The sequence below is a fragment of the Lates calcarifer genome, linkage group LG18 (genome assembly GCF_001640805.2).
Source record: "Lates calcarifer isolate ASB-BC8 linkage group LG18, TLL_Latcal_v3, whole genome shotgun sequence".
Classification (NCBI taxonomy): Eukaryota; Metazoa; Chordata; class Actinopteri; family Centropomidae; genus Lates; species Lates calcarifer.
Window position 1 is genome coordinate 15,530,613 of NC_066850.1, and position 27,063 is coordinate 15,557,675.

Here is a 27,063-nt window from a genome sequence, read left to right on the forward strand (position 1 = left end):
ATGGCTTGAGGCTGAGCTGCTCTTAGGTCAGAAATATATGAACATGTTAATGGTCAATGGTAGGAAGATGAAACAATTTTTCATTCACCATCATAACACAACCGTGTTACTTAGCCAGAGACATTGTAATTCTGTTTCTCCACCCAACTGAGATCTATTATTTCTGCCTTTGGAGCTGCTTTGCTTCAGGTGAGGTTTTTAATAAATAAAGATATTTTTCTGCTGCAAAAAGATATATGCTGATAAATGTCCATTCTTTAAAGGACAGGTGCACATTTTTTCAAGTCTACTCTCAAGCCCATATGTACATTCAATGTGTCTTTGTACTATATGTAAAGTAATCCCCTTCTAAAGTGATGGAGAACAAAATCCACAGGTATCATTCAGTAAAAAAAACTACTTAAATTAATATGTCAGTCACTGGACAGTATTTCACTGCTGAACAATGGCAGAGGTATAGTAATACAAAGCAGAAATTTGGAACAAAAATGTAACTGCTTTGGAAGACAGCTGATTTGTATAGTTCTGCTCAGTCTCACATTAGCCTTGGCTGAATATGTGTGCAGAAAGAAGACTGTGGATTCAGCTTCCCATGAATGAAACTGAGATTGCTTCAAAAAGGGATCTCTGGACAAGAGGAAAAATTACAGTGACCAGTGACTCTTACTCTTTTTGAAAGATGACTTGATAAATTTGAACCTATCCTTTAAATGTTAGAAAACCTGCTGGAACTGAGAACAAGTGTCAGTATGGATTCAGAAAGACAGATAAAAGACCACAGGTTAGGATTGGCTGTAGTGAAAGTATACAGAGCAGACAGTGCAGTAAAGAAAGTCTGGCTCGCAATAAGTCGAAATCCTTCCGTTGTGTCATGAATACAAACCCTGAGCTCAGTATGTATCAGTGTGTAAGATTAAGATAAATGTAAGAGAGAGGGTGTGTGCTTGTGTTCCCTTGTGGACTGAGAAAGATACAAATGTTTGCCTCATGACTATTGGAATGAGATCTGTCAGTATATGTTATGGGAGGAAAAATGAAGCTTAAGTAGATGAAAACAGACGTTAGAGACATACAACATATTTCACTGTGTGCTCCCTCTCTCTCTCATCCTCCTACAAAGTATATTTATATACTGTTACTCTTCATTTCTTTTATGTCTACTAACACTGTATAAAGAAACAAAGGCAAACATACACACTTGCTGGGAGGTTTGTGTTTTCAGTCAGTCTATTACTCTCTTACACACACATACACACTCTCACATAATCTTTTTCTCTCGACAGAGTCAAAGCTGCCATTGTCAAATGTTGATTTGCTATGCTGCAGCTGGAGGATTTTCATGACTCTCAGGAGAGAGCTATAATAATTATATCATCAAAAACCTGTTGTTGTTGTTGTGCAATAACTTTACATTTGCATTTTTTGCACACTTTACCAGATGCTTGCATCCATCTGTTTGTTAGTAAGTTGTTTCAAAAACAGATCTGGCAGCTGGTTCAAAGATCATGACGAGATTTATGACAACTTAGATCTATTTCTAGCATTAATCTTCACAGTAATGGTTGGATGTAATTTTAAGGAACTGATTCCAATAATTACATTTTACACCACGATGTGGACGACTTCACTGTGGTGTAACATATTTTTTCTTCTCTCTCTCACAATCTCGTTCAAGTGGAATCCAATCTAAATGTATGTCTGACAAGGTATAAAAAGTTAAGAGCAGCACAGCACAAAAACATCATAAAGTCTCAGAGCTGAGAGACTGCAGGGAACTTAAAACACACACACACAAAGTAGGAGGCAAGGTGGGAGTAAAGGTAGGTAATGCTGAAGAAATGGGAATTGAGTGAAGACCTTATTTGTATCAGAGGGCTGTGGGTGTTTCCATTCATAGCCTACTCTTGTTAAATATAGAGAGGGAGAGAAGAAACCTCGAATAGATTCTAACAACTTGCTGTCTTTCTGTCTTCCTGCCTAAAAGCTGTCGTGATGTCCTTTAACAAAGATAATCGATTCGCCACGCTGAATATGTCACTCGTGTCTGTATCGCAGATGGAGCCGAGATGTCGGAGGGGAAAGATTTTTTAGTGATGGAATCCTGAAGTGGTCAAAACCTCTCAGTCAAGAAAAACATATTTCATATGTTCCATTTTGTCTTTAAGGCCTTTGCTTAATAAAAATAAACAAATAGAGGGGCAGGTCAACATGTAGCATGAATAAAAAACATCTTTGATTATGAAGAAATATCTTCCTACACTGTTTGCAGTGCTCTTTTATGCCTTTGTCATGTTGAACTTTATCTGGAAAAGACAAGGTTCACTTCTCTCATGTTCAGTGCTTCCTGCTTTTGAGTTGAGTCAGGTCACCTTCATTTTGACTTGTCACACTGATTCCCTGTGTTAGGGGCTTTAAGAACATCAGTCAACAGCAGGACATCCTGCAGCTGATGAGAAAAGCACCAAGTGCCCAAACCATTACTGGAAGTATTTAGTTTGGGAGCCAACTATGGTCTTTTATTCCCCTGGAGTGTCCCTTTAACACTTTAAAATGTAGGTCAGAATTAAAAGTGAAGTGATCTGCCCTCTGGAACCACATGAATCTGGAATATATTCTATGCTGTGGACAAGTCCAAATAAAAAAAAGATGAACACGAGATGACAGTCAGAATGGTAGAGTGGTAAAAAACAGGCCCATTCTGTAATTATCCTGTGACAAACAATGCTACATGTTCCCTCCTGTCTCTGAAATGCTTTAGTCTACTGGCTTACAAAGCACTGTGAGGGATAAGGTAGACTGACTTCATTTGTGCAAAGTGTAACCATTCAAGTATTCCACAATGGTTTGATTGGATTTGATCCAGGAAACAGAAACAGAAACAATGAACTAACGTGTGTAGCTATGAGATTGATCCCAGACAATAATGTAAAGCTGAAAATAATTTGTCACTGAAAACACTGCATTGCATTGTTGCATGGTTTTCACACAGCACATAAAACTGAATTTAAAAAAAAATGCTCCTGACAAAACTAATGCTTACACTTCATCTTTTAACATCACCTCAACAGGACAGCCTTTAATTTCAGACCCTTGAGTTGGATGAGGAAAAACTCCACAAGAAAACCTTGTACTGGGAAAAAATGGGAGAAAAAAAGGGAAAGCGATTCCATTCATTGATGAGCAAAGCAAATTATACTTTGAAAAAGTGGTCTCAGACTTTTGGACCACACTGTGTGTTTTTAAACCATGCATTAAAATGTCAGTATTTCAACTATTGCAGCAGAGGGACTTGATTGGTACACGACTGCAAAAAAATCAAGTTTACTCTCAGTGTCTCCCTCAAAAAATAGAACAAGGCTCAGCGATTAAGCAACCTGCACAGCATGAAGTCAAAGCAAAACTGCCTAATAAGTCAGTTCATGTGCTGAGAAATGCAAACATTGTTTTATACAGACAATTGTGCAAAAATAAAATGTGCTCAAGTACACAAAAGCTGACATCAAGAGGCAGCAAATGTGCCAGTCCTGTACACTAAGTTCCTTTGAATTTTTCACATCCTACTTCCACCGCTGACTGTATGTTTACAGAGGTGACAACAGACAGCAGGCAGCAGACTGCTTAGAGATGCTGATCCGGGTCTGAGAGCTGAGACTTGGTGCTCTGCCTGGGTGAGCTCACTGAGCTGCAGCCAGATGTGGTCCTCAGCCCATAGCTGAGGCTGCCTCACTGGGCTGAAACAGATGGACTCGTACAGTAGCAACCACATAAGACAGAGAGGGAGAGAGAAGGGGGACACAACAGCATAGAAATAACCTCACTGACCCCCACACACATGCAGACACACAGAAATGCACTGGTAACAGCTGCTTTAGTGCTGGGAGCATTCATAGGTACAGACAACAGGGAGTGAAATGGAAGAGAATAAAAGCTAAAGAAATTAAAAGGAAAAAAAAACTAAGATGAATCAAAAGAACAAAAGGAAGAAGTGAGAGAATGGAAAAGAAAAAGATGCAGAGAGGGAGAGAATCAGTGAACAGAAACTGTAGCTGCAAACCCAGACAAGAGAAAATGAAAGATAAACAGAGGGAAAATGAGCGAGAGATTGAGGCAATTCAGATGGAAATCAGAAGTAGTCCCTTTTATCATCAGATTCTTTCATCTTCCAAAATACATGTTTGATAATGCATCAGCAAAATGGGGCTGGAGAGGCAAACATGATGTAAATTCTGGACAGTGATTTTGTTTTAGGGGAAGAGTATCTGACACAGAGAGGATCCTGCTAGTGAGGTGAAGAAGAGAAGAGAGGAGCTGGACATCTCATTATTCAGCCCGTCAGTCACCGGCTATCAACAACAGTTCTTGCAGAGGAGAGAGAATTTCCTATTCATTTTCCCTGCCAAGGTCTTGTCAGTGAGTCTGGGGATTCCAACTAGCACCTCCTTTATGCCTACTTCTTACAAGAACATCTTCTATATGCCAGAGTTCAAGGCAACTGGTCTAGCACGTCCGGCATTGACACCTTCAAGGAAAAGTCAAAGCCACCTCAGGCTTATTGTAATAGTAGAAAGATACCACAAATGGGCAGGCAGCCAACAAGCTGCCCAACATCACCCCCTGCTGCAGAGATAATGAACATTAGATGGGGGAACCTAAGATAAGGAACATACCAGTGCTTTAAGCCATTTACAACAAATCAAACATATTTTACACCCTAGCTATCCACTCTACAAACCATGCTCTAATGTATTTTTTGTTCCAGGTTGCCAATGATTTGCATTAATTTCTATATTTTATGAAAATCAGTGAAAAGACCCTTGAAACATTTACTACAAACAACGCACACTAACGCTTACTGTGATGGATTACACATTTGAGTTTCAATGGCTGCAATGGAACTGCAGGAAAAAATACCCAACAAGCATAAAATGGCAAAGCAGCTAATATATAAAGTATAGGCCAGAGGCAAAATCTGAAAACACAGTGGTGTGGTCCTTTAAAGGCTACTACCAGTATAAACAAGTGAGTTGTGCTGTGGTGCCAGGAGAGCATATGTTAGGTGCTATGCATGGGTGAGCCTGGGGGTAGTCAGTGTGTAACCAATACAGTATTAGTGTGTATTCACACTGAGTATATGTGGGTCACTTCATTGATAATATAAAGTTCTTTCAATGTAATTTTGATCAAATGTCTTCACCGAGGAGAACTACACTGTGGTTAATCACAGGGGAGCAAAATAAGAATCAATGTCATGAAGTGAATCTTTGGACCACAGAGATGAATGAAAAGCTCTTTGTTGGCACCACTTCTTATACTCAAAAGGCACAACATGACAAAAGCCACCAAGGGCAACCAAACTTGTTGTCTTGGATGAATGCTTACATTTAGCCGTTTTCTTTAATGGACACTTAGTCGTTATGAACAAGAAGGACAATTACAGCAAACTGCACTTCCCCAGAGAAGTCAGAAGTCTTAATGACCCCAAAACAAAAATACATTGATTATGGTTCTGCACCTGTGAGAAACAACTGAAACCAATCATTGGAGTATAAAGTGCAGCTACTGTTATAAAAAGAATAGGTCCTTTAACAAGCAGAATGTGAAATAAAGAGCATAGAAATCCCTAAAACTCTACCACCTTGAGGGAAACACTACCACATTCAGAACAGGATATGAGCGATACATCAATTGTTGTCCCATTTTAGAACTGCTAAAACGTTCTTGCTTCAGGGTGATAAAGAAAGATTAAAGAAAAGATCAGAATCACATGGCAACAGAGAGATGCTTGTACACTGTCAACGGTCCCTGATGTCTGAAACATTTTTTTTTGTTTGTGTTGTGCGCATATCTTCATCAGTGTGCAGGAATTAAAGAGCTATTTCTGCAGAGCAGCAGCAATGAGGTTTGTTGTCAGTGATGTGAGAGGGCAGATTACCACCCATAGGGCTGGAGCTGCTGGCTGCAGCATTTTTGCCATTGCTCAGTGGCGGCTGGAGAGGAATTATTTGCCAGCACGCTGGTTCCCACTGCCTCTGAGCTGGAACAAATGCTGCAAGCATCAGACAACTGGACTCTGGGGTGTGTACATATAGTATGTGTGGGCAGATTTGTGGGTGCATGTCTCACATAAATATATGTGTGTAGCATGTCTTTGTATCTGTGTGGTTTTGGTCATATGTGTACAGTAAGTACATGTGCCCATGCACATGCCTAAGTCTGTGGTTCACTGACTCCTAGCTGTAGCCCAAAGCTAACACAAAGAGTGTCATTACAATGTCTGGTAGCTTATGTAGCAGCAGCATCTTTGCCAAGATGTGTAAAAGGGCTATTCTCAAAGGACACATCACTCAGTATTACTATAGTAGTAAAAGTGCTGGACTGAGGAGAGAGATTAACAGAGTTTAAGTGTAAGTAAACTACCTAAACTACCTTTTTTCCCTTTAAGTTTCTGTATGTCTGTAGGTCCAACCTCATAATCACTATTGCTGCTAGACGTCGCTTAACAACAGACTGTAACTATGTGTCATAATAAGCCGCTGCACAAACCTCTGGGTTTGTTTTTCTTCCATGATGGCCCTGTTTTCAACTTGAATACAGTGACTTAAAGTTCTGTTAAGTTCTATTTTTGGTGCAATAAATTTCAAATAAGACATTGTCATTCATTGCAATTATTGTAATTATTGATACCTGCTTACCTATTACACACATTACTCACATGGACTGGTGTGGAAACATATTCTTGACATTACCAGTCTTGACATTAATGAGAAAAAGCACCCCATGACACAAAAAAACAAGACAACCAAGGATTTTTCCCAGAAAGGATCTGTCACACTACAGGTGTTCAAAACTGAAAAGGCATTTTTAATTAGGCTGAATTGCCTGTGAAAATCTAGTGGGGAATACTGACTGTCCTTTCACTGTGAGGTACTGCTTTAGGCTACACAGCTACACCCTGCTGAAGTATCCTGTAGAAAATGCAGACTCTCTATCAGCTGTTCTCTAACTGACCTCAATCTTTGACCTCTGACCTCGCTGCGGTGGTAACAGCATCACAAAAAACATGAAACATTAGGCAAAATGGACAAACATGCAAAGGCACAGGTGCATGCTAAAAAGCACTTCAAAATGTGAAAGAGAAGAAAGAAGATGACAATATGGGCATGGATGTAAGACATCAGTTACAGAGTTACATGAGATTTTTTTGCCATGTTTACCTTGTGTTTTTCTTCTGTGGTGACCCTATTCCACTGTGGCCTGGAGGACTTGCATATCGTGCTGTGAGACTGAGGAGAGAGCAGAGAAGATGACAGACAGACTGTTAACACGGTTAGATGAGGAATGAGACCAGTGTCTTGCTAGAATTTTGTTAATCCATGCCTTAATGTAATAATGTGAGTGAGAGGAGGCATTCAGATGGAGACAGCAAGAAAAAAGCGAGAGATAGAGAGAAAAGAAGAAGCACATGGTACATACTGGAGTACGCCAGCAAACATTTCTTTGACTTTTCACATGATGGCTCACACATGTTTACTACCACACGCGTATGACTAAGCCAACAACATCCATTTATAGGGCCCGCTGACATAAAACCGCCCAAAAACTTTCACAATCAATTTCATGGTGGCACTGCTTGGAGAAAACCCCAAAACACGCTACACATGAGGCAGAGGCAAAGGAAATGCCCACAGCACCAGTCACAGTTTATACTAACACTCACTGTTAGTCATTCACAGAGACGGGAATTAACGTTGGCTGTTACTGGCGGGCTGCTGCATTCATGTTTGACAGGAAGTATTTAAGATACTTGTAGAGTGCTTTATGAACAAAGAGATGTCTTTAATCATCTTGCATACACCCTGTAAACAATGAAAAGTCAACGACCAGGTGGCAAGGCTGTTGTTTATTCCTGTGTGTAAATGTCCTGGGTGTAATGTCCTGTGTGAACTGTGACTCCCAAACCATGTGAGTATTTCTCACTCGTTGCCCGAATGAACAGAACCTCTATTGAAAGTTAGCCTCTCTATCATCTAGACATACTGTATTCTTTTTTTTTAAGCTAGTAAAGTAAAAGTAAAGAATCTATTCACACCAACATGCTGACTGTACTTCACACCTAGTGTAACGTTAAGAGAGCATTAAGTATCTTATACACACACAAAGATCCCTTCAAGTAGTTCTGAATATCATTACTTCAAATAACTCTTTGACTGTCACATTACAAGCAAACTATTTCATAGAGCAAAGAATTCAAGCTAACTGTAGACTTTAACTCGTACCTTCCACAGGCTGAACAGAGATAGAGACTTGAGTTTTCCACTTAGTTATTCTTGAGGAGGGAGCCACAGAGTCGCAGTAGTTCGACAAGAAGTTCAGCGGTAAAACCATCTTAAAACTGTCCTCTACAATGACCAGAGTGGATGAGCTATGCTTCAGCTGGAGGACAGAGGAAGCAACAAACACCAGCAGCCTGTTTAGACGTCCTTCTTTTCTGACAACGGGGAACAACTTGTTCTCTGTTTTGTGATTGTGGGCTGCTGGTTTGGCGTTGGTGAGTGAAAGTGGATGGAGACAATAAACTACCTATACTGGGGTGGCTGAGTGACGCACTGCAGTTATTGACGCACTACATCTTATTTTCTGCTTTTAGTATGCAGTTCTCAACTTTGCATAAAACTGAATACAAAACAAATGCCAACAACCTTGGAATCAAGATGTTATATTTCATGCACTTGGTTGACACCCTGACCAGAGTGAATAAAGATTTAGTTCAGCAGAAACAACTAGAGAACCAACAACACAAGTAACTAAAAATATTGCTTTGAATAGAGAATTTGAAAGCATATTTAGTATTTAATTAAAGGAATTACACACCTCAGACCAAAAATTGTATTACAAGACTATGACTTTTACAAAATCTATTTCTGATAAATTTTTCGGCAGCTTCATATTCAAGCATCATTTCCTCTTATAAGTTTTAGGCCTTGCTGAGGTGATTTCAATCAAATATACCAAACCGATTTCATCATCCTGTAGAATAAAACCATCTGTCACAGTAGAGCAACAGTGTAATATTTAGTGCTTTGCTCAGAGAAGTCAAACTGTGAACAACAGGGATCTGAGCAGAATTTTAATCAGTTGTCTAACTCTCTCAAAGTGTGCCTTTAGGTTCCCTCTCCCTCTCTGTCACAAGCACTGTATATCCACATACACATACACAGTCTTTCACTATTTATATCTCTCCCTCTGGACAGTTAACCTCACTATTAAACCACGTGTGATGAAGTGCAGAGTCATTGTACATGTCTAATTGACCTTGCAGGTTTTCATGATGCGGTGTTATACTAATGAGCTTTAGAGCAGACAGCAGAACTCAGAGGGAGCAAGTTCAGGGCAGTTTCCTGTTATAGTAGCGAGCACCTTTGTATCATGTTATTAATGAACTATATGATACATGACACGTCAGTTAATGATGTCTGGCAACTAAATATGTTCCCCTTAACTTCCCATAACTCCTCATGACCCACACCACATTTCATCTCCCAGGAGTCTGTTTTGTTCTCTATTAAATACCCTAAATGGCACTCAGCATGCAGAAGAGACAAGCAGAGACAGAGATTAATGGAGCCAGTTGCACTCTAAAATGCCTTTTCAGCATTTTGATGGAAAAAAGGGTTGAGCATAAATTTGTGCATCATATTCTCCTCTATGTAAAGTATATCATTTTGCTTTCTTTCTGTCTTTTCTCTCTTTTTGTTCAAACTCGGAATTTGAGTGCAGTACAAGGTTGTAAACAAGGGGGAACAGAGGCAACCAAGGCTGCAGAAGGAAAGAGGTGGAAGTGCAGCACATGCAGGAGCAACCCACAGTTGTATATGATAGTAAAAGAAATCCGGGGTACTGTGGTGCACATTTTTCCACCACAAGACCCATCCTGACCCCATCCCCCCACATCCAACTTTATAAAATGCAATGAAACATGAGGGTAATGGTATATGGTCCCCAGCCTGGAGTGCCAACCCACAACATTTAAGACCTTTCCAATGTGGAAAAAGAGACACCAGAACACGAGAGCAGGATCAAGGAGTAGGGAAAGGGGATGAGGTGGTGGTGGGGAAAAGGAGGGTGTGTGTGTGTGGGGGGGGTGTTCAGTCTGTCACTTTTGATTGCATACAACATACATCAACGGGGCCTCCGTTTAATAGTCCACAACACTGCAGCACACATGCAAGCGATACAGGATGCCATCACTGTCCTATTAAATGTGAGTAATATCAGTTTCAGCTTGACTATGGCTACAGTCCTGACGTCAGACACAAGACTGATGGATCTAAAACCCATCCAGGCACTCAGGCTAGTGTGATGACAGCAGGTAATGAGATATCATTTGACCTTCATGTCCAAGGGGGATCCATCCAACATGGTCCTTTCAGAGCCCAGTCAGCAGCACTGACTTTTTAACCCTCCTTCTAGCACTGTTGCTTGAATGCAGACACACACAAAGTCACATTTGATCACATGACATAGTCAGGTCAATATCTACTGCACACTATTGCAATGTGGCAGTTCCTGAGCAACATATCTCACTTGGTATGTACCAGCAACAGGTAGAAAGGTTTTGGTTGACTATAATTGAATTAATTAAAGAAATGGTCCTTGTCAAGTGTAAAAAAAATTACAAAGAACTCTTTCATTATACATACAAATGTGAACCTATCCTTTAAAGTATTTACCCTGCATCTTGCTTGCATCAATAGGGGACACAGAAGAGCCCACAGTAAAAGTTGAAGCTCTTGCATTCATTTTCACCTACACTGTTGCACCAAAGCACCAGCTTCAGTCTAAATGCAAAAATCAGTAGTTTGTCATTACCTTTCAAAACAACCTACATGAGTCTTTGCTGATCTGCCAACTATCAGCAATCACACTGATTGTAATTGTTACATATGATTGTAATGGTGGCGATTCACATCACCATGTTCTATGTTAAGGCTTGGTTGCAGTAAGTTTAGGAAACTAAAAGTATTTGGTTAAGGTTAGAGAGAGATCATGGTCGTGGTTAAAAGAAACCTACATTGTTAGTAGGATGCAGATCATGGTCTTGTTGGTGTCAAAGTCAGACAGTGCTATTACAATGCTATGCTACTTCCAACATTGCTTGTCAGAGACAACAGTCATTATTTGCACAAATTTCATGCCTGGAAAACACAGGAATAGACTATTTTAAGCATTTGAGCTGATGACCATGCCATTATTTTTCAGTCTCCAGGAGATAAATGAAATGTTGCTATAAAGCAAAATGTATTTTTGACTCAACAACCATGCCTCAAGTAGACAGTTACCAAACTAAACACAAAAAGAGCATCACATCAGATCCAATAAATACAGCATGCAGCATAAAACTTGGCTTTTATTGCGTTGTACTCCACTCACTGAAACAAGCTGTTGGCAAGACTAATAAATGGTTTCAACCAAGACATGTCAGCAAATATTTCCTAGGAGAAAGACCAGAAGAATATTCATATCCACATCTATGAACGGCTTAATAAAAGCTAAACCAACAAAAGCACCAGTCCATGATGTATGACAGACAATGACCCTAGAACAATAAACAGGACAAGAGGAACCAAACTATTTACCAGTTCATGATGCCACTGACACTAATCCATCCTCCTCATGTCACCATGGGATTTCCAAAATGATCCAAACTCTGTCCCCTGGACACACACACACACACACACACACACACACACACACACACAAGCTAAAACTGTACCTAGGAGAGGAATCAGGCTTGGCCAGGCTGTTGGCTCTCCCATACGGCAAACGACTCTTCCTGTCGCGAGACACGGCGGTGGGCAGGCGTGAGGAGCGCCAGACCAGGGGGTCAACTTGTCCGCCCCGGGACATGGTGAGTTAAAGAGGGAGGGTTTGCTGTGCCCTGCAAGGCCTGGGCCCCCCTGCCTTCTAGAGCTCTGAAAACCTCCTGTGGCTCCGGGCTGTCGCGGTCTGTCCAATGGGGAGTTCCCCTCAGACACGCACGCGCACACACACACACACATCCCATCCCCTGTCCCAGAGACACCAGTTAGGCCAGCAGGTGCTGTCTATAGAAAGCTCTCCATACCACAACTGTAGATGTGCAGGAGGCCAAATGTGTGAGTGTGAGAGTGTGTGGGAGCGCGCGTCTGTGTAAATCTGTGAGACAGATAATTTGATAATTTAAAAAGCTTAACATTTTTAATTTAAAACACTCATTCTTCTAGCTTATCTTATATTTTGTGAAGTTACTCAGATATGCTAAATCTTCAGGGTCGACTGGAGCTTACAGGAATTCATCATTGTGGAAAATTAGAATTAGAAAAGATTTTTATGACTAGATTTAATTACATCTCAGTGTTTTGAACTGTGGGTGAAAAGGAAGAGGAGCCTGCACCACGAGCCAGTCATGAAGCCTCAAACAAAAGAACATTACACATCTTTAATATCACTTTAAGTTGACATGTACTATATGAAAAGTGCAGAGACAGCAAACATCTGACTTTAATCAATTTGTGCCAGTAAATTCAGTGGGTTCTTCATATAAACTCAATTTCATACAGTGGAGATACAACAAGGAAGACACAGCCAGATTTATAATGCAGTTTATGAGCAGCATTGTATGACAGCTATGCTTCTTGCATGTCTTCGACTGTATGTAATACAGTTCTGAGATGCATCAGTTCTAAGAGGTGAAAACCTCAGACAAACATCATGAAATTGTGATATTCACTGCAGCCCAGAGACTTAAGCTAGAGTTGTTACTGTAACCTGCTTCTTCTCCATTGTCCAGAATCCTATTGGACATGCTGAACTTGATGGCTTCAGCTACAGTATATGTTACATGTGTAAGTGGAAAAAGAGCAGGACCAAAATACACTTTATGTGGCTGCAGTGTCCTCTGATCTTCTGAGGTTAGTCTAAATGAGGAAAGTAGTCTCTATACCTTGTACCCAGTTGCTGACATTTTTAAACATCAGAAACAATTCCACTGATGTTATGGCAAAGTGTTTTTTTTTTCTTCCATCTAACCAGATTTTAGCTGCCAGGGATTTGTCTATAAATAACATGGCATCATGCATGTTGTCAAATAGGGATCCAGTTCCAAATCCATGCAATCCTTTTGAATCACTTATTAAATCTCAACAGTATCATATATATATATATTGTGCATCCTCTTGCTCCACCTCTTTAATCAAGCTATAAAATCTTTGCAATGAGTGAAATATGCAAACTCAAAGTAACATGTTTTTATAGCTGCATTATTCAGTCAAACAGAAATATTGTGCATCTTTCCAAACACATTTACCACAGAATTGGGTTTAATATTTTTTGACAGCACAGCATGAGCTTTTAATGACTGACCTACCAGTGAGTTAGTGCTATTTAAGAGATTTAAGTATTTTAGAATAAGAATCAGAGGATTTAGGTGGATTTTTCCTACAAATGTAAAAAGTAAAGTGCACTGCTATTTAAGAACTTAACAATGTTATAACAAATAGTCTGTCTGGATATTATTTTCCTGTATTTTGCTAGTAACATAACGTGGAGCAAGGGATGCAACTTGTTGTATCAATTCATCTGTGTCTGATATTTGACTCACACACTCATGATCACATTGGTCATTGCTCCTGAACTAAACACACACTCCAGAACTGCTGGACCATCATTCTTTCTGATTTACCTCCTCTTTAAAATCATTAAATTAAAGTCTCCACACCTTTCCAGACATTCTCGAGCTACAGACTTACTTCATCACTGACAGACATGGACTGATTCTCTGACCTCCACTGCTGCCTTCGCCATTCACACATGATTAACTTATCAACCCAGCAGGGCAGTGAGATGTTACTGGGGCTGTGGACAGCGGGGGCAGAGGGTCTATTTGGAAATTAACTGAGCCACTTCACAGAGAAATTCCTTCATGAATTTATACATTCTTGTTCCTTAAATATCTCTCAGATGAGAGGCAAAAAGTACAGTTGCAATGCACACACTCATGAGGCTGTAATGGCTTTGTGTGTGTGTGTGTGTGAGTATTGGTATGGCATTCTGCCAGGCTGGAATGATGCAGCGGTGTGCTTCGAACTTCACTGTTTGGTGTGTATGTGTGTGAGTGTTCTCCACCTGTTGTGGAGGGGAGGTAGGAGGGTGGGAATGGGAGGCAGCTGTGCCCTTAATAACCCCCCACACATACACACACATGATACACTGACCTCACCGCCACCATTTCCTAACTCGTCCAAACACAGTGAGGCTAAAGCTCTCGACAATATCATCTTACTCGCATACTGTCTACTCAAGCGCTGGGACTATCTGCTCTTATTGCACTGATTTTATACACACACACTGCCCCACACACACACACACACACAGCATGGCCAAACAGAGCTGTAACCTGATCTAGTGAGGGGGAATGCTGCTCATGTATGGCATGTCAGGCCTTCCCTTAGATGCTACTCTACAGCCTGCTCTGTCTATTTACATCACACAGGGACAGACCTTTGCTTTTACTGCCTTTTACTGCTCAGCTGCCTGTATGCCAACACTTCTACTGTACAATGCATGTCATCATTCATATTAAAAAGTAAATAAATCAATATGATAAATAAACATGGGCTTCTTCATATTGTAAACCCATGACAACTAAACTAAGGACAACTCATCATCCTTTAAATGGTGTAAAATGTCCACTACCATATAGTGTGAGCATTCACATGAACCTTTTATTATATTTAGGTACATGAGTATGCCATTGGTGATGCCGTGATCTATCAATAGATAGATAGATAGGTAGACTGATAGGAGGAAGCTACAGCCAGCAGCTGGTTAGCTTATCCTAGCATAAAGACTGGAAATGGGGAAACAGCTAGCCTGGTTCTGTACAAAATCCACCTACTAACGTCTCTAAAGCTCAATAATTAACTCATTAATTAATGTCTCATTTGTTTCATCTGCACAAAAACTGAAGAGCAAAAACAATGACTTGCCATTTTATGGGGTGTTACACGCTTATTTTAGTAAATCAATAAGCTTTAAAGGTGCCAGTGTCTTTATGCCAAGTTAAACTAACAGGCTATAGCTTTTGATTTAATGGACAGATCTTCTAATTTATCTCTCAACCAGAGAGTGAATAAGCATGTTTCTCATAACATCTGAGGCTAGGACTGAATTAAAAATGTAAAGCTAATCTAACTCCTCTACCCTGCTGTCAGCCAACTTGACTCGACTGTGTCAAAATGTCCTTATGGAGCTGATGCAGCAAAAGCTCTCTGAGCATTTAATGAGAAACATCTTCCATGAAGGCTGTTATTCATTTCCACCGAGAGCCGGTCATATCCATCAATTTCCTGTTTACAAAAGCTCTAACTGGACCTAATTAAGCATCCAAAAGCGATAAATCAGTCGACTTCTATTCCAGCATGGATCCTAAAAAATAATTGGCCCACTAATTCAAACCAGTGACATTAGCTTGCCTGTCTGACCTCTAGGCTACCTCTGCCCTAAATGAGACTCAAACCAACACTAAAGCTTCTACAGTTTCTAACATACCTGGACTGCATCTCTTGTGTCTTGTGGCTGCTGGCGGACGGTGCGGTGCTGCTGGTCTGCTGGCTGAGCTCTACCAGGGACTGGTAGTACTGCTGCTGCTGTTGCTGCTGCTGCTTGTAGCGTGACAGGATGAAGAAGAGGCCCAGGATGCTCTTTAGGTTGCCATTCCTGATCTCTGAAGGGACAAAACACAGGGAAAATTAGAGTCTTTCATATGAATTCATCCTGCATCACTTGCTACTACTGCTTATGTATGCTGAAAAACTTGCCATCATCAGCCATGATAACAAATATCAATTAAAAAACAGTAGTCCACTTAATCTGAAAACTTCAGTTCAATTGCTGCCTATAAAACATGACTAAACTTAACTTGAATTTATCTTAAGTAGAAATTGTGAGCTGAAATAAGGTGGAATGGTATGTTTAAGTGACAAGATAAAGATAGGTTTTCTTGAATGGATAATGTTTTATCTCAGAGTATCAAGTTTAAACAACAAATGTTCAAAGTTGAAACAAAGCTTATCTTCAAGTTGACTTTACTCACATTTTAAGGGCAATTGAACTTAAGTTTTTGAGTTGTACCACATGAATAATTTCCACAGTGTAATGATTCAGCCCCTGCATCTACCCTCCAGCCATTTTCTTGGGATCAAATCATTTTTTGCAAGTGAAAACAGTGCAGAACTTGTTTTTCATTTGGCCAAAGCAGTGTTCTATGACACTAAAAATCAATATTTTCCAGACCATTTATTATGTATTTCAAACACTGTAAAGTGAACATATGTTGACTTAGCTGCACTGACTAAAGTGCAGTGCAGCTGTTGCGCAACAAGAGTTTTATAAGAGCAACACTGGCTTATTGATATACGGTATACAATATGCAGTTATAGCCTTTAATGTTCAGAGTCACTGTATTCTGCATGAAGTAACACTTACTTTGATGTGAACAGTTGTCATAGTTCCAAAGTAAAGCATCTGCTCACATACACAGTTGGGTAACTCAAGAGTGTAGCTCAGCATGGGAACTTCTCCAGCTACTGGTGTTTAACTGGCAGAAGTCTGGTGTGAGGGCAAGTCTGAGGCTAAACAGCCAAAAATATACAGCAGGAACATTTACAGTTCTGCTTTTGCCATGAAAAGAGGAACTGATTTACAGGTGCTGTTGGTCAGATGGTATAGTGGTGGGGCATTGACAGAAATGACACATTACTGTGTATGGACAAATTATTAATTATTTAATAAATGGATTAGATAAAAAGGAAAAATGATAACAGCTGAGTTGGACCCCACTGCCTAGATGACAACTAAAATGAAATGTAGAAAGGTAGAAAACAGCAGCACAGATAAGGGGAAAAATGATAAAACACTATAAGCCAAAATATTAATCTAGAATTGTAGGAGAATTCAATAGATTATATTCATACATGGCATATCAGATTTCCCAGAAACTCCAGCCCTGCAGACAAAGTTACCTGTTAAATGTGCTGAGCTGGCAACAGTAAGTAAAGTGCCTGATCAATGAGAGACTTTGTCCTGAGTGTTAATCTCATCCTCAACAGTTCCTGAGTTCATCTCAGACAAAACTCAAACAAATGCATCTCTCACAGACTCCTGCACACACAGCCGAGATAGGGATTCAGCAGTCACAGAGAAGGGAGAATTGATCACTGTGGCTAACGCACCCATTTGTGAAATGGACTTTTCATATCAAACCCTCAGTGAGAGTTGGCACACAGAGGCACGGGACGGATGGCAGCGGCTGACGCAGGACTTTTTACTCCATTTTTCAATCTGGTGAGGCTCAAACATTCTCCCCAGCCATCCATGGCTAGGCTGTTTGGAAACTGTGAAAGTTGGAGAAGATTAATCTCTTGGGGGTGTTTTCCATTTTCTAACACCCAGAGGCGGTAATTTATATTGGGCCTTAGAGGGAAACTGAGCAGCAGTGGCTTCTGTGCTTTAGGGAGAGACAATGTTGCAGATTCAGCCAACCAAAGAACTGTGGACTGAAACTTTTGGCAACAGTTAAAATTAATAGAAATTGCATTGATGAGGACGAGGAGAGGAGGAAAAATATTTCATTGATCCCAAAAGGGAAGCTGCCGTCAAAGCCAGGGTCAGCTATAGAACAGCCCATTTGAGTATTGTATGTCTTTGAAACTTTAGCAAGGTGTCAACTGTCCTGTCCTTGCTGTTTAATTGTACAGAAATGTAATTTCTAGGAGGCTCTCAACTGACTATTTTGCTGGATGATTGTTTTGGTGTTGCAATATAATGCTCAAGAAAAAAAAATCTATAGTTGTAAAGTATTTCTGCAGATTTTTCAGCTGCATACTGATGCTGTAAATCTCCCATTCACCCACATCCAAAAGGTGTTCCATAAGATTCAGATCTGGTGACTGGGGAGGCGGCTGATGTACTCTGACCTCACTATCACGTTCATCAAATCAGTCCGAGATGACTTTAGCTTTGTGACATGGCGCATTATCGTGTTAGAAATAGCCATTAGAAGATGGTCAACTGTGGTTACAAAGGAATGCACATGGTCAGCAACAATACAATACTCAAGACAGGTAGTGGTATTAAAAGCATGACTGATCGGTATTAGGGGGACTTTTGACACAAGGCAGGTTGGCTCCATGGATCCATGTTGGTGACACCAAACATTCTGACCCTACCATCTGCGTACCTCAGCAGAAATCGAGAGTCATCAGACCAGCCTACGTTTTTCCACTCTTCAACTGTCCAGTTTTGGTGAGCCTGTGCCCACTGTGGCCTCAGACTTCTGTTCTTGGCTGACAGAAGTGGAACCTGACATGGTCTTCTAATGTTGTACCTCACAATACCTCAAGTTTTGACGTGTTGTTCATTCTGAGATGCTTTTCTGCTCACCACAGTTGTAAAGAGTGGTTATCTGAGTTACTGTAGCCGTTCTGTCAGTCTGGCCATTCTCCTCTGACCTCTCATCAACAAGGCATTTCCGTCCACAGAACTGCCGCTCACTGGATGTTTTTTTGTTTTCGGCACCATTCTGAGTAAACTCTAGAGACTGTTGTGCATGTAAATCCCAGGACATCAGCAGTTTCAGAAATACTCAAACCAGCCCGTCTGGCACAAACAATCATGCCACAGTCAAAGTCACTGAGATCAAATTTTTCCCCATGACTATTAACTGAAGCTCCTGACCTGTAACTGCATGATTTTATGCACTGAACTGGCTGATTGGACAATTGCATGAATAAGCAGGTGTGCAGGTGTAATAAAGTGCTTGGTGAGTGTGCATCCTGTGCAGAGTTGCTGACATTTGTCAAAATTTCATGCACTCTCACAAGGAACAAAATAGCACCAAATCGTGAATCGTGGCTTCCTTGCAAAATAATGGAGGGGAGAAATGAACACTTGAATTTTTTCTACTTGACCACCAATTATCTGCTGCTCATTTTTTGTTGCACCTTTTTCCAAGTTTCTGAGTGTTTTGGGAGAAGCTGTGATAGAGAAGGATAACTGGATTCTGTGAGAGGAAACTGGTAAAGCTCCCATTAGACATTTTCTGTCAGCAAACACAGCCTTTTCATCTGTTGAAAGCAGGAGAACTCTTGCTGCTCTGGAGCAGTGTAGAAGATAAGTGTTTCTTCTTGGCCCATGCTCAATGAAAATGCGCCTTTGCTTCTGGAGGCCTTTTAAGTGGTTGACATGGTTTCATTCAATGTTTTTTTTTCTTCTTATTTTTAGAGGTTAGTTATTTCATGAGTCACAGAGGAGTTTTGAGGAGGTGAAGGAAAGGTTCTAGCACAGCTTAGTAATACAAAGTGGAAGGCAAATACTGTGTGAGCACTTACAGACTATATACTCTGTCTTTACCTAATTAATCAACCATTCTTAGGTTTAATCCCCAGACAATAAATGTCCACCAGGGTCTTTCCTTACAACTCCACCTCTTGTTTTGCCTTTTCTTCTTCTGCTGCCCTCTGATTCTTTGTGTAAGTTTGCTTTGTTTGACTAGCAATTAATTACGAGTCCCCAATTAAGTTCTCAAACAATTGTACCTCTGCTGAAAAAGCACAGGTGAGTGTCCAGGTGGACTAATGAAATCAGATATTTTAAAGTAATTTTCACCCACTGAGAGGAACAGGGACTTTATTGTGGTGAGCAGATCATACAGTGGGTTGCCCGCTACCACTACAACCAAGAAGGCTGTGTTTTGCTAAGGCCTCAGTTGCAGAGACCCTGCACTGAAAAGAAGCTTTAATGACCTGGTGTAAGGACCCCTCACTGTAGCCCATTATCAACTGCAGGAAATGTGTGTTTTAGGGCTTTACACCTGCTTTTTAAGCCTGGAAACGGTAGACTGAACTTCCTGGATAATTATCACATTTCAAGTTGTAAAACTTTTGCTGCTTTTGATATATTTTTGTGTTTAAGGGTCATTTATGAGTTTAGGTTTGAGTAGGTGGAGCTTTTTTCTTTAGAACAAGACTAAGAGTCTAGAGACATGCCAGTGGCTGTGTGAGGGTGTACTTAGGCAGAGCAGTGCTTGCAGCTAAATGCATGTTCACAGTGACAATGCTAACATGGTAATGTTTTCACAGTTTTGCAAACATTTCTTAATCAGCACTAAACACAAAGTCTAAAGTATAAACCAAGGTATTTAATTTTGTGATAACCCAACCAACAGTTGTCAAGACGTTTAACTTAACAACAAATGTCAACCTAGCCAGAGGCAGAGCTAAGGGATGACCAAAGTCATTAGGACTCATCAATCATATGGGAATAAAATAAAATCATATGGGAATAAAATTATCCATGAAAACTTTGTGCCAATCCATCTGATAAATACTGAGATATTTCCCTGGATAAGTGAGAATGCCAACCTGTTGTTGGTAGCAGATGTAAAGATAAGGGATCACCAAAGTCATTAGGCTTCATCTTCTGGTGTCCATGAATGTCTGCAGAAATGTCATGGCAGTTCATCCAATGCTGGGATATATGGTGCAAGCTATGCTTCTCAATCAAAGTAACACATATTAACATTAGGATCTATTAACTTGTCCAATACTTGTTTTTTCAGGTCTGTAGGTTCTTAATCAGTTTCTGATGACCTGGGTTTTCATCTGTGGTCCTCTATCACAAGCCCCTTGGTGTGACTTCTATACTAATTTGTGGCATTATTTTCTTTCCTTGCATGGAAAAAAGGCTTTGGACTTGTTTTCATTAAAGCCTATAACCTCCCTTAGCGGAAACGTCTGTGGGGGAACCAATACTCCTCAACAAGATGAGTTTTCCCGGAACTTTGGTTTACAGCCTCCCACCAGAGAGATGCAAGGAGACTTCTATAAAGGTTATTACAATAAGTAAATTGTAGGTTCCTGTGTACACATCAAACAATCCGCTTTATTTTATTCCCATGCCTTGTAAAAAGATAATAAAGACTGCATATGCCAGCCAGCAGAATCTGGAAAGCCCTGGGCTGATTCAAGACTTCAAGACACGGCCATCTAATTCAACTCACAAACACACCCCGTACTGTAATAAAGCTCACAAAGGGAGAGTGAGGGAGAGGAAGATGGACTGAGTGAAGGGAGTGATGAAACGCTGCAGCAACAGCAATGGACAGAGTAACCCAATAGCCCATATATTTACAGGCCCACTTTGAAATTCCAGGCCTTGTGAGTCACTTTGCTGTTTTTAGTGCAGTCGGGGGTGGGGGGCAGAATTTAGAGCTGTCGGTCAGTGTGTCAGGCTGTCAGACTATTTCTGCTGCTGCAGAGGTCAAGGGCACGTTCACCTCTTTAATGTTTAAAGGGGAGCAGGAACAACATGAAGTCTGGGCAAGCACAGGTTCTAAATAACAGCTGGAGACTCTTTCTACTAGAATAACTGAGATGTGCTTGTATAGAAAATCAGAGAGAATTAGTTTGGGTTTTCTAGTATGTGGAAAATTCTTTGCAGACAATCAAGGCATTTCCCTTTAATCCAACACTGAGTGTGAGGATGGAGTAAAGGCCACACACCAGATGCCATGTGTCAATACATTTGGGCATACTCTTCTATGGAAGCTCACACACTATAAAGACTGGGACATATTAGCTATTGCACCATGACTACTTCTTCTTGTACAGCAGGTCAGGTGTGGGCTATGGGTGTCAAGTGGCGCACATCAAATGACACAATGCCACACAACACATCTGGTGGGATTTCCCTGTTAGACTTTATAGTAGCTCTCTACATACGTCAAAAAGCTGCAGTTAGAATGAAGTTTGAATTTCAAACTTGAATCTTGAGTTCCTCCTGCAGAGTCCAAATTGAGTGTAAAACAGAATTTTAACACATACTTTGGAACATAACTGTAATTTTAACCCTGGCCTTGTGAGACAATTTTAGCTCATCATTCAATTTGGAAAGTCTAAAATTTAGTACAAAGTGCTGCTATAGACTCGGCTGTCATATAAGCCATGTACTATATACCCTGATGGTCAGGAGGCAAATCCCTCTCTGCAGTTTTTATCCTCCCACAATCCACTTTGATGCCCTAATGATTGCCTACACTGCCATAGTGAGAGCTGAAGATGGAGAAACTGTGCACCCCTGCCATGATACCATGTGGTAAATTCCATTGCTGTGAAGTATAATAGTATGTCTTGGAAATAGACTTCAACCAGTTTTTTTGAAATGGAAAGCTACCCACAGAAGGTTGGGTGGCACTGGAGCCAAATTAATTTTCCAGGTCTAAAAAATTAGAAATACAACAGGGAGATCCCACATCTGCTGTTCCACTGATTTAATTAAGAGGTTAATGAGGCCTTGAGTTGCATATTGTTTATTCTTCTTACCTTCTGCTGAGAGCCCTTGTACATTCACTCCTCTGGCGTCCAGGAAACTGAGGCAGGCGTCCACATTTTCGATCTGTTGAGAAGAAGTCAGACAGTCAGCACAAAGGACAGACGCTGCAAGAATGTGATGATAGTTAACATTCAATGAGCCTAAATGTCTCGGGGCAGAGGGCTCAGAGGATGGGGACGATCATCGTTATTACCCATAAAGCACATCATTGTGTGGTTATTAGCCGACCCTGCGCTCGCCCCTGGGACCCGGCTGCATGACATACTGACCGCAGTGTATCGCCACCCACACAACCCGGGGCATGTCATACACATGCATACAAGGGGGGGCACACACCCATATGTACACACAATGAAAGTCAATGGTGGAAACACACATCTGTTCCAATACACACATACAAGCAAATGTGTGATAAATGCACATTCACATACACACACACCCACACAGCTGACACAAAGAAACACACACAGAAGATAAGTTCACATACATGTGCACATAAACACAGGGTGTGGAGGTCAGTGTGGCCTACATGAGGCCTTTTACAACACAGTCAACAACTGTCACCTCTGCAAACTGGTATCAGTTTCACAAAGGCTCACTGAGTTTGCAGTTATTAGGGGGATTTTTGCATTCCTTGACAGCAGCTCACGGGTGGCTTCATTAGCATGGTGGCAAGCCGCCAACGCCTCTCAAGAGGTCTTTTATGACGAGGTCAAAGGTGGGAGCGCTTGGCTTCGGCGCAGTGTGCCAAGGCCACACAAAGGGCAGGCTGGGCGACTCAGCCAGACGTCCAGCAGGCAATGATGATTCATGAGCTGTAACTCCCCCTGAGCTGAAGCTTGCTCTCTCTCTCTCTCAAAGTGTGTTCACTCAGTGTGCCTGTATCTCTTTATTAGACAGGGAGACTTTGTAGAAGCAGAATAATGAGTCATATCTGCACTCAGTCCATTTGGGTACTTGCTGATTCTTCTCTTACACCCGCTGAGCTGAACTCTATTGTCCTCAGTGGCTTAATAATGTGTATTTCAGTGGCATTTTATTCAACAGAGAGAATTAGCCCTGTCTTTATAGTACAAAAAGGCAGAACATGTGGCTGATTTTATAAAGTTGGTTTTCTCATGAGCTTAAATATTTTGTGGTCAGAGCAAGCTGCAACATAAGAAACATTTTGATTGGGATCACAAACTCCTTCATTTTTTGTTTGCACAACTAATGAATGCAAATCAATCTGTGGGCTCCAGTGTTTTTCACTCTCAGATGTTTGCTGTGTTTGATCTGGAAGAACCCAATTAAGCTGCAAATTGTTGGAAGATGTAGAGAACTCCTTTTTCACCTTAATATCATAACATGTAATTTGTCTGATAACTACATGACCCTGCAATAAAGTGTTGAATCTCTACTACCTCTGAGCACTAAATTTATTGGCTATGTGTGCTGGTATGTGTATATACATACTTTTTAATGTCATTTAGATGACTCACAGTAAATACGAGTGTTCAACTTCTTCAACTTCTTAAGTATAATACCATCAGTAATAGGCCTTAATCAGGTAGCAAATTCACAATATTACACAACATCTTTATACTAGAGTCACAGGCTCTGACATTTTCCATGACTCTGACATGGTTTTTTTCTGGAATAATTGTTAAACACAGGAGAACAAAACATGTTAAGTGATTATACGCATGTCCTTCCAAGCATTACTGTATGAATTATGGAACTTATTTATGGAAATTATTTTCTGGGTGAAGGGACCCCTTAACAAAAGTGGGATGTAACTATGTAAATTTAGCCAACTATTGTACTTACACTAAGTACATGGTACTTGTACTTCTTTCGAGTATTTCAGTTTTTTGCAGTGCTCTGATCAACTACAACATGATGCACTGTTACAGATTAAACTGCACAACAGTATATAAAAGACCTCCACCAGCTACAACATTAAAATGCCTCTAACACATGAACACATCAATAATATCTTAAATAATAATACATGTCTGAAAGAGGCCATTCTTATGCCTAATGAGTCATTTTGTTTTTGATTTATTTCACCAATAATACTTCTGTAGTTTACCCAAATAAGGTTTTGAGGGTAGGACTTTTGCCTGAGATTGACTATTTTTACATTGTTGTATTGCTACTTTTAAATAACATCCTCTGTTACTGGCCTATCAGCAGCTGCATTGCACTGTGGGTCATGTCCTTTGCTTAAATGCACCTCAAAAAGAGAGGAGCTGAGGAGGAGCACCTCCCTCCCAGCCACTTTCTCTCCACAGACTGAGCTGTTGACACTGGTTCTATCAACAGGGAGTCTTGTGGGACAAGAAATCACATAGAGAGCTTCACCATCTGCCTGACACAGCTCACCTCCTCCCACATCCCCACACCACACACATTCCCACAGCAGGCACTGAACCCCCTCACATGTGGGCCTCCACATTCTCCCCTTACATGCCGCACGCACAGACTGACACATGTGTGCCCGGGTGCTAGCTTTTTTATCCCACATACACGCTCAGAAGTTTGTTTGGAGAGACATGTGGGGAGCAGCGTTTGCTAATGTTCAATAGTACAGTACTAATTAGACTGAGCAGCAGGATGATGTGGGATGTGAGGCTTCTAAAATTGTAATTTTCTGCCAAAATAAACAGCCTATAGGCAGAGATGATATAAAATCAACAATATTTACAATATTTGCATGATAACAGTCATTTCTTTATCAAGGGACAAGTCAATTAGGTTCATTCAGTTTTCACATATCCAGATCAAAAAGTTTGGAAGGCCCTGCCGAAGCATTTTGCATCTGTTCCACAGGCAGAGTGTGTGTTGTGATGTCTGGTTTTGAAAGCTGGTTTAATAGCTGATAAAGGAGAGAACTCATAAACACACAGTAAATCTCTTTAGTTGGAGACAGATCTCTGCCTTTTTTAAAGGAGGACAGGCATCACCGATGGAACCCACGTCTTCTTTCTCTAAGCCTTCAAATGACACTCCAACCAGAAACTCTGAGGCTTTCAGACGAAACCGCTGTTTGTTTTGAGTCGGCCTTAACTCTAAAATGACGTAAACAAGCGGAATAATGATTGAAGGCGTTGATGACGGATGGGGCATTAATGTTCCGCAGGGTGCTGGCGATGTTTAACTGCTAGTTTGGTGGGTGGTTTGGCTTTGTGGCATCCTGTAACAGCCTCTCGAGAAACCAACATCATTTATTTTTCCAATGCAGGCTGGCATCAGACAGATCCACATAAGCCATTAAAAGCAATTTGGAAAAGGGCATTTTGATGAGGAGCACTTCACCCAATCATGAGGTACTTAGAGCAGGAAAAACGGAGCACATTTTGAGGAGTGACAGGAGGGCACATGTGCAACATGCACTGCGGGAAGGAAACTTGCCACTAAGGCTCAGGAGAATAATGAGGGGGAGCTGTTAAGTTTCTGAGATAATCACTTTCAATTAAACTATGTTTCATTTACAGTGCTGCACTGCAAATCAAAATATCACATTCCAACTGACACAGGCAGCCGAGCGGAGGAAAACTTGTACTATGGCTGAGTGAGAGGAGACTTGCTGAGTATGAAACCGCATTCCCTGCTTCCAACAGTAGTACTTTAAGAGGCAGAGGCACAAGGAAAAGACTGAGGAAGAGACCAACTGAACTGTCTTTAAAGGCTAAAATTACTCAATATAGGCAGAGAACACAAAGCTGTGATGTGTTTTGGTCACGTAACAAATGGTGGTTGTATTAAACTTGCTGTTTTTTCAGCAACAAGGAAGTGCTGAAATACTTCCTGGTTTTGTCTTTGAACTTCCTGTCCGCACCAGAAGTGGGAAAAAGTCACGTTGTGTATTTTTACATCTGCTGTTTGCGACCAGCTCGCAAATACATACAATTTTATAATAGAAAGTACATTGTGACTGTTAGAGCTGGAATAATAGAAGAGATGTTCCTGCATAGCAGTCACAAACATCCACCGCTATTTACATAGAGGCACTAATTAGATCAGGCTGACTGCACAGCTCTGGGATCAGCAAGGTCATGTTACTGTTGTAATAGTCAGTGGTGACTGGTCAGTGTCATGTGTTTTTAACAATATGCTATCAAAACTGCTGTATGATTGTGGCTGTTGAAAACTTGTGTTACCAGTCAAGTATAAATCAGCTTGTTTAGTGACTGTTATGAATGTAAAAAATGTTAATAACTTAATAACCTGAGTTAACATCCCAGCTTTGAGAAGAACCATGGCTTTTGGAAATAGAACAAATGAAAAAATGAGTGGGCCACATATGGCCAATCAGGAATAATTTGGCTAAAACAGGCAAATCCACTGCTATGGCCTGCTTCGTGTGGATGGGTCTCCTTGTTAGTATTTTCTAGAGTCCACTCTTACATACTTATTTTTTGGTTAATTTGTTGCACCTTTTATGTGTACATGACAACACAAACTCAGCTGAGCAGCTGCAGATTGCCCAAGTGTGGTTCTATTAGCAAACACTCAACCTATATAAGAATATATTGGCTTCAATTCACACATTTTAACACATTATCTTTTAAAGTCTTCTTTCATCCATTAAAAGACTAGAGTGAACCATGTCCTTATGGACCTTTAAATCTGAATGGAAAAGATCTCATG

General features: G+C 40.7%; 1 protein-coding gene across 11 annotated transcripts in view; it reads right to left on the minus strand.

Moving 5' to 3' along the window:
• nav3 (neuron navigator 3) overlaps positions 1-27,063 on the minus strand; it is a 194,515-nt gene that overhangs the window by 93,495 nt on the left and 73,957 nt on the right. For 10 of the 11 annotated variants that reach the window (XR_001963294.2, XR_001963293.1, XM_018697073.1 and 7 more), the window contains 3 exons: positions 22,419-22,491; positions 15,589-15,763; positions 7,215-7,283 (listed from right to left, as the gene is read on the minus strand). Coding sequence is in view for 9 of the 11 variants with exons in the window: in XM_018697073.1 (XP_018552589.1) it covers positions 7,215-7,283; positions 15,589-15,763; positions 22,419-22,491 (317 nt within the window). In the remaining 2 variants the exon portion in view is untranslated. The remainder of the gene's footprint in view (positions 1-7,214; positions 7,284-15,588; positions 15,764-22,418; positions 22,492-27,063) is intronic. The other variant, XM_051077602.1, reaches the window with a different exon arrangement.